Below are 8,844 nucleotides of genomic sequence, written 5' to 3' on the forward strand. Positions count from 1 at the left end.
CTTGCCTATTCCCTCTTCTGTATCTTTTACCCTCCGTCATCTCGTCTCTTCTTTACCATCGTCCTTCTTCCCCTCTCTCTTCTTTTCGCTTTCTTCTCTCTCACTCATCCTCTCATACTCCCTCGTCTGCTCCTGGACGCTCTCTTTCTCTCTTTCTTTTCTCTCTCATTTTCCTCTCTCTCCCTCTCTCTTCTCTCGCATCTCTCTCTCTTTCTCTTTCCTCTCGTCGTCTCCGTCCTCCATCACATCTCTCTCTCTCTCCTCTCTCCCCCCCCCCCCCTCAACTCTTCATCTCTATCTCCTCTCTCTCCTCCTCTTCTCTCAACTCCTCTCTTTCTCTTTCCTCTTGTTCCTTTCTCTTTTCCTCTTCTCGATATCCCCCTTTCTCTCTCGTGTCTCCTCCCCCTCACCCCCCTCATTCTCCTTCCCCTCCTCTTCCTCTCTTTCCCATCCCTCTCTTTTCCCATCTTTCTCTCTTGTCCCCCACGATTCTACTTTCTTCTCTCTTTTCTCCTCCTCTTTCTATTCCTTTTCCCCTCTTACCCCCAATTTCCCACCTCCCATCTTTCCTACTTCCCTCTTCCCCTCCATCTTTTCCTCCTTTCCTCTTCTTACTCATCTTTCCTCGCTCATCTTTCTCCTCTCTTTCTCTCTCTTATCTTTCTATTCCTTCCCTTTCTCCTCTTTTTCCCTCATCTTTCTTTCTCGTTCGTCTCTTTTCCTCTCTCCGCTCTCTCATCCCTCTACTCTCGTCGTCTTCTCTCGTCTCTCTCTCCATCTTTCCCTCCCCTTCCCTCGGGTCTTCTCTCTCCTTTCTCCTCTCCTCATCCTCTCGTCTCATCACATCAAATCTCACTCTCTCTCCTCATCATCTTTCTCTCTTGTTTCCTCCTTCTGTCTTCTTCTCGTGACTTTTCCTCGTCTTTCTCATTTCTTCTCTTCTCGTTCTCATTCTTTCCTTTCTTTATCTCTTCCTCCATCTCGTCTATCCCTTTCCCTAATTTCTCCCTCTCGTTTCCATTCCCTCGTTCGTCCCTTTCCCTCTTCTTCTCTCTCATCCTCTTCTCTCGTCTCTCCTCTTTCTCTTCTCTCTCTCTACTCTCTACCCGTCAATCTCTCCTCATCTCCCCTCATCTTTCCCTTTCGCTTAATTCTCCTCTTTCCTTCTTCCCTTCTCCTTTTCTCTCCTTTCCTCTCTTATTCTCCCTCCGTTCTCCTCTTTCTCTTTTTCTCATCTTGCTCTCCTTCCTCTTTTCCTCTTTCCCTCTTTCCCTCTCTCGTCGTCTCGGTCGCGCGTCTCTCCTCGTCTCGTCTCTCTCTTCTCACTCGCCCTCTTCTCCTACTCTCGCTCTCTCTCTCTCTCTCTCTCATCTCTCTTCCTCTCTCACTCTCTCCCATCCATGGTCTCACTCTCTCCCTCTCTCGTCAGTCATCACCTCTCTGGTTTTCTCTCCTCTACATCTCGTCTCGTCCACGCCCTCCGGTCGTCTCTTCTCGTCATCGCTCTCACTGTCGTCCTCTCGTCGCTCCTCGTCATTCTCCACTCTCTCATCCGCCTCTCTCCCCGTTTCTCTCTCCCTTCTCGTCTCACTCTCCACCGCTCACTCTCCCCGCTCCCCTCTCTCCCTCTCTCGCTTTATCCTCCCCTCCTCTCTCTTCTCCTCATCTCTCTCATCGTCTCTCCTCTCTCTTCTCCTTTCCTTTCCTCTCTTTCCTCTCTCTCCTCTCTTCCCTCTCCTCTCTTTCTCTTTCCTCTTTCCTCTTTTCTCCTCTCCACTCCTCCCTCCCTCCTTTCCTCTCTCTCTCTCCGTCTCTTTCTTTTCTCCTTCTCTCGTTCTCTTCTCTTCTACTTTCTCTTTTCTCTTCCTCTCCTCTCCTCTCTCTCCTTTCTCTTCTCCTTCCCGCTCCTCTTTCTCTTTCTCTCCTCTCTCTCGCTTCTCAATCTCTCTCTTCTCTTTCTTCCTCTTTTCTCCCCCTTCTCTTCTTTCCCCTTTTCCCCTTTTCTCCTCTTTCTCTCTCTCTTTTCTCTCTTTCTCTCTCTGTTCTTCTCTCTCACGTCTAGTCTCGGCCTCTACTCTCTTTCCTCTCTTTTCTCTCTTTCTCCTCTCTCCACTCTCTATCTCCCTACTCTTTCTCTCTTTTCATCTCTTTCTCGTTCTTTCTTTCTCTCTCTCTTCTCTACTCTCCATTTTCGTCTCTCTCTCTCATCTCTCTTTCTCTTTCTCTCTTTCCCTCTCTCTCTCCTCAACTTATCTACTCAGTCGATCTTTCTCATCTTGTCTCTCTTTCTCTCTCTCTCTCTCGCTGTCATCTCTCTCCTCCTTTCTACTTCTCATCTTTCTCGTCTTGTCTCTCTCCGTCTTTTCCTCTCGTTCTCTCTCTCGCTCTCGTCTCTCCTTGTCTCTTTCTCCGTCTTTCTCTCTCTCCGTCTTTCCTCTTTTCTCTCTTTCTCTCTTCTCTCTCTCTCTCTTCGTCGTCTTGCTCGGCTTTTCTTCTTCTTTCTCTCTTCTCTCTTTCCTCTCTTTTCGTCTCTCTCGTCTTTCCTCTTCTCTCTTTCTCTCTTCTCTCTCTCAGTCTCTCTCTCTCTCTCATCCTTTCTTCTCTCTTTCCGTCTCTCATGTTCTCTCCTCACGCCCTTTCTCATCGCTCTTTCTCTCTCTCGGTCTCTCTCTTGGTCCCATCCTTCGCCTCTTTACTCCGTTCTTCTTTCGCTCTTTCTCTCGTCTCTCTCGTCTCTTTCTCTTTTTCCCCCTTTCTCTCTTTCCCTCTTTCTCCTCACTTTCTTCTCGTTCTCTCTCTCTCTTTCTCTTCTCTCTTTCTCCCTCCAGTCTTTCGCTCTTTCACTCTCTCTCCTCTCTCTTTCTCTTTCCTCTTTCCCCTCTCTTTCTTTCTTTCCTCTCGTTCTCTCTTTCTTCCATCCCTCTTTCTCTTTCTCTCTTTCTTTCTCGTCTTTTCCTCTCTTACTCTCATCACTACCCACTATCTCCACACTCGTCCGACTCTATCCACTCAGTCTCTCATTCATATCTCATTCTCTCATTCTCCTCAATCTCATCTCTCTTTTCTTCTCTCTCTCTCTCACTTCCTCTTTCTCTCTTTCTCCTCTTTCTCGCTCTTTTCTCCTCTCTCTCATGTCTCTCACTCTCTTCCCTCCTCTTTCACCTCACTCTCTCTTCTCTCTTTCTCTTTCTCATCTATTCTCGTCATTCTCTCTCTCTCTCTCTTTCCCCTCTTTCTCCCCCAACCCTCACTTTCTCCTGCCTCTCTCTCTGCCATCTTTCCCACCTTCTCCTCTTTCTCGCGTCTTTTCTCTTCTCTCTTAATCCCTCTTCCTCTCTCTCTCATTCTTATTCCTATCCTCTCTTTCTCGTCTTTCTCCTCTTTCTCTCTTTCTCTCGTCTCCTCACTTTCTCTTCTCTCTTTCTCGTTCTCTCTTCTCAGAAGAATCTTTCTCTCTTTCTCCTCTCTTCTCGTCTCTCTCTTCTTTCTCTTTCTCTCTTTCTCTCTTATCTTCCTCTCTTTCTCTCATTCCTCTCTTCTCTCTCTCTCATACCATCTCGACTATATATATAATATATATATATACACACACACACGCAACGCACAACCACAAACAAGAAAACGTTACGCCACCACGCACCACGCACCACCACACACCCACACACACACATATATAAATAATTTCGGTGTGTGAGTGTGTGTGTGAGTGCGTGCGTGCGTGTGTGTGGTTTGAAATATGAATATATATATGTATATATATCGTAAAGCACATAAAGAAAATTTTAAATCTCAGAAAAAAGATGAAAAAAAAAAGAGAGAAGAGAAAAAAAAAAAAAAAAATCGTAAAAAATCGAGAGCGCGGGGGCCGGAGAGGCCCGTGATTTTCTCGGTCCCCCGGGAGGGGGGCCCGCCGAGACACTTGGTTTTCTTTCGGGGGGGCGGTTGGGGGAAAAGTAAAACGGGGAGGCGCCTGCGAGACACTGCCCCTTGGCCTTGACTTTTTTTTTTTTTTTTTTCTTTTAAATAATTTTTTTTTAAAATTTGGGGGTTACTTGCGGAAGGTTTTTTTGTGTATAAAAATATATATATATATATTTTTTTTTTATCAAGGTCTTCATATTTGTTTTTGTTATTATTGATATTTTATACTTTGTTTCGTGTATTTGTTTTATCTACTTTTAAAACATTCATTCATTGTAATTTATTTGTTATTTCCATATGTTAATTTTATTGAAAATATTACTTTTTTTGTTACTACGAAGGAGCGAACAAAAATTCTGAATTATAATGTTCGATATTCCAAGAAATTAAATACTTTCTTGTTTGTTTTTCATGTTTATCTTCACAAAACTACGTAGTGATTTTTTTCCAAGAATCACATCCCAGAATCATGTAAGATGTATTCATAAATCTCAAGTAATTAGAAAGGTCCCTTTTTTATTTTATTTTTTTTGTTTTGTCCTAAAGGCAACGTTGCAGATCATGTTGCACCTTTTATTGCCACCGAAGACGAGTTTTGCAGGAATTGACGCTGTGTTGATTACTCAGAGCCAGAAGCATTTTGCCCAAAAACGAACCACCAAAAGAAACTTCATGCCAGCTGCCATAACTGTCAGGGGGGGGGGGCCCAAAAAAAACCCCCACCCCCGCACCCAGCCCCAGCGGCAATTATGTATCAACGTGACTGTCTTTGGGAGTCAAATCAACTGAAACACAAACCCCGCCAGGTCCCCTCCACCTCCCCCTTTCCCCCCTGGGTCAAAAACTACCCTTCCCCCTTTCCCCCCTGGTTCCCTCAACCCCCCTCCCCCCCCCCTCCCCCCCCCCCTTAAATCCTGGGCGAAACAAATACCCCCCCCCACCCTTGGTCACTTTGCCACCCCCAAAACCCCTCCCCTCCCCCCCCTGGGTCACAAACTGTCCCTCCCTCCCCCTTTCTGCCTTCCCCTTTCCCTTCCCCCTTGGCCACAAAAAAGCCTCCCTCCTTCCCCCCCCTTTCGTCCTCCCCCTCCCCTTCTCCCTCCCATCCCCCCCCCCAAAATGCCCCACCCACATGCAGACCCCCCCCCACCCGAAATCGAAACAAAGGGCGCACAAGCTTTTGCCAGCTTGAAACGGAAAACCCCCAAATTTCGCCTCCATTTTCAGCATGCAAAGGGGGAAATTTTGTGAGAGTTGGGGAAGTGGCGGGGGGTGAGATGGCCGAGGTGAACGTTGTTGTTGGCGTATTGACGCGGGGGGGACTCGGGAGCGTGCCGCCGTGGGCGAGTGGCACTGTTCGTTCCGTGCGGATGGGGCGGTGTCAGTGCCAGGGGCGTCGGACGATTGCGGCGCCAGCGTCTTGGGCTTGTGGAGTGGAACTCGCTTGTGCTCGGCTACATATCGCGGGGCACTCGTATCTGGCCGGTCGATGGAGAGGTGGCACTGTGCGGTTCCAAGTGGGCGTGCATACTAGAGTCGCTAGGGCACCTTGTTCATCGTCCGGTCTAGTAAGACCTTGCAGGGGCGTTGCTAGTTGTCGATGTGCACCGTTTTGAGAGGGCCCCCTAGAGCATGTTAAGCTGGTATGTGTGTCTGGTGCCATGGCTTCGTAGCGTTGGCCGTCCCGGGAGGATTTGCCCTTGTATTCACGCTCTCGCTCCCCTGGCGGCCAGTCAACAATGGTGGCAGGCGTTAGGTGCTCACCTGGCCGTGGTGTCACGCCGTAGGGGCGTGGCAAGAGGACGGAGGCCCAGGGTCACCAGGGTACCTCGCAGTGGGCTGCCCATGGGGCCTGTGCGTGAGCCGTGTCGTGGTAATTAGGTGGAACTCACATGGGCCCGCTCGTGAGATTAGGCAGGGGTGAAGCAACCATGAGGCAAACGAGAGGGGCACCAGATGGGCCTAGCCGGTCCATGGGGCATGGCCGAGATGGTACGCGCACTCTATCATCGCCGAAGACCTAGAGGTGGCCCCCCCGTATGGGCCTATCGGGACGAGGCTTGGCCTCGCACATGGGCTAGGTACATCGCTATGAGCATACGCGGCGCGCGCACGACAGTGAAAGGACGGGAGACGCAAAACACGAGGCGAATATATTACCGATCGTAGTATAGAGAGTACTTGAGTCGTGGGCAGTCGGTTGGCCGCGCTCCGGCTAGTCGAGAAGGTTGGTGTGGTGACGATGACCGTGATACTCCTCGGCATCTTTATACCTTGTTCTGTGTCGGATTGAGTGAGGGGGTCTGGGACCACCCGCACCAGCACTAAAGGAAGGCTTAGACCCTGGACCAAAGTGAGGCGGTAGTGAATGGCCAGGGAGCATGGGACGAGCCCATAGCGTGGGGAATTTGTACGAAACTCCGAGACAAAGGAGAGAAGCCTGTACGAGGGACTGGAGGATAGGGGAGGGTTGTGCCAGTGCGGGGCGCCCGTGGTGGGGGGGGAAGGGGAGAGGCGGTGGGCGCCTACGGAGGGACAGCTTGAAGTAGTGAGGCGGCGTGCGGGCGTGGGGAGAACGAAGAATGACGGGACGGGGGATGCGCCGGGGGGGAGGCGAGGAGCCGGGCGCCGGCTGGATTCTCCTTAGGTCCGGGCAGTCGCGGCCATCGGGCGGTGGGTGGCTCGTCGCGGGTGGTGGGGTGGGGCTATGCGTGGCGCGTACTGCGCCGTCGCGGTCTCCGTGCGAGGGCCTTCTGCGTCGAGTTCTGCTGCCCTGTGTGTGGTTTTGTTGGCTGCGGCGGTGTCTAGGTGGGGTGGCGCGGCTGGTTTGACTGCGTCTGCTGTGTTTCGTCTGGTCTTCTTGCTTGCCTGGCTTCTTCCACGATGCCTCTTCCTCGGCCTCTGCCCTCTGTCCTCTGTCCAGCTGTCCTCTTCTTCGCTGTCTGATGTGCGTCTTCTTGCGTCTTCGGTTGTTCGGTGGTGCTCGTTCAACCTCCCCTGTCGGCAACGAAGTCAGAGCACCGCCCCCGTAGCGTGTCCATAAACTGACCCAGTGGGTATTACGCTACCCCTATTGCCCACCCGCGCCATCCGACCTCGACTAAACGCGCATTAAAAACAATATAAATAACGAAATCAAATACACGAGGCACCAGTACATTTTACCTCATTTTGGCTTTCACACCCGCCGCGCGCGGTGTGATGAACATAACAATAACACACGTAAATCGCCGCGGAATACTCATAAATCAAAACACATCAAACCCTAACCGCGCCATGTAATAACACAATAATAATACATTAAATCGCAATTCACGCAGACATGCATTTTTGAAGCCCTTCCCATACACTGCCCTTGCAAACGATCCTCAGAACAACCGCATTATGAACGTCGACATGTGGATTTAAACAGATTTAATTGACCTTATGCCTTGTGGAAATTAGAAGGTATACCACAAAGACGTGAATATTGTCTTCAAGTGCGCAGAGCGCATCAATAATATACAGTACGAAGAGAGTAAAGGCGCAAAAGAGGATTACGGGATTGATCCGTTCCACGCCCCTTGGTTTCCGAGTTTTATGCAGAAAAATATAATCCTGTGATCAGGACGAATTAGGGGAACAAAATAAAATAGCTTAACATTAGGGAGAGAGGGAGAGAGAGGAGAACAGACGAGAGAAAGAGAGAGAGCGAGTGAGAGAGATAGAGGATGAGAAGAGAGGAAGAGAGAGAGAGAGAGAGAGAGAGATAGAGAATAGAGAGAGAGATAAAGAGTGTAGGAGAGAGAAGGAGGGATGAAGAAGAAATTTTATTATCTCCTTTTCAAAAGAATGATCTTCTAGTATTAAACAATCAATTCTGCATTGACTTAATTAATTTAGCCGTGCAGTAGGGGTGAGGTGGAGGGATACCTCTTCCCACGTGAATATTTGAACATAAGCACTAACCTGAGCTTTGTACGACCTCCTCCCTCTTCCCCCCTACCCCATCACCCCCTTTTCCTCCCCTTCCGCCCCCCCTCCACTCGACTCCCACACTAACAGTACTAGTCCGGGCATTGCACCCAGCCTCTCCCCCTCCTTTCACCTATGTTGCCTATCATCGCCCCAACCGCTCGTGCCCCCCCCCCCCCCACTTATCACGGCCATACCTCATGCCGCCCTCAGCTCGCCCTCAGCTCGCCCTCTCACCTGCCGCTCCTCTCTCGTGCGGCGCCATCCCGGGGATCACGCGAGCATTCTCCTACATTTAAAGCTATTTCAGATCTATGTAATTACGTGAAAGAGACTACAGTTTTGTTAAAAGAAATATTTTAGGATGTATGATTAAAATTCTAGTAGTATAGATCCTCTGTAGCACCAGATCAAGAGGAAAATTGGTGAGAAGATACGATCGCTACCGCCTTCATGTAGGGGGCGCTCAGCATGCATACGATTCATACGGAAAACGCAAAATCGGAAAATAACGAAGTGCTGAAGTGTTAAGGGCCTTTAGCGTCACAGATTTCCTTATATTCCTCTTTGTTCCGTTCTTTCTCTCCTCTTCCCACCTTGACACTCGCTCAGTTACCCACCATTCCACCTTTTGCATCGTCTGTCTGCTCGTAGCCCCCCCCCCCCCCCGTCCACCGCGCTCTTACATCCACCACCCAGCCACCCCGATCTTCCTCCACCCATCACTCCACTCGCTTCTGTCCCCCCCCCCCCCCGCCCTCCCTCCTCTCGCCGCCACACCCCGCCCTCTGCCTCCCCCTCTCTCCTCCCACATGCTTCCCCACCCAATCGCCTCCCCCCGCCGCCTCCCACACGGCCTAACAACCCTCTGATTGGTTGTCAGTGCACGTGAGAGGCCCTCGTTAGCCAGGTGATTAATAGACCTGAGGGACGCCACCCGGGGAACAATGACACTGTATGTGGCGGTAA

General features: G+C 50.3%; 1 protein-coding gene across 1 annotated transcript; it reads right to left on the reverse strand.

Moving 5' to 3' along the window:
* Nucleotides 1-615: 615 nt before the first annotated feature.
* Nucleotides 616-2,100, reverse strand: LOC125030471 (101 kDa malaria antigen-like; the record flags this gene model as incomplete). Its single annotated transcript, XM_047620509.1, is given in 3 exon segments — nucleotides 616-711; nucleotides 1,851-1,873; nucleotides 2,076-2,100. Coding segments are annotated over 3 exon segments (144 nt in total), but the record flags the coding sequence as incomplete, so codon positions are not given.
* Between the last annotated feature and the right edge of the window lie 6,744 nt (nucleotides 2,101-8,844).

Source organism: Penaeus chinensis, chromosome 11, assembly GCF_019202785.1.
Source record: "Penaeus chinensis breed Huanghai No. 1 chromosome 11, ASM1920278v2, whole genome shotgun sequence".
NCBI lineage: Eukaryota > Metazoa > Arthropoda > Malacostraca > Decapoda > Penaeidae > Penaeus > Penaeus chinensis.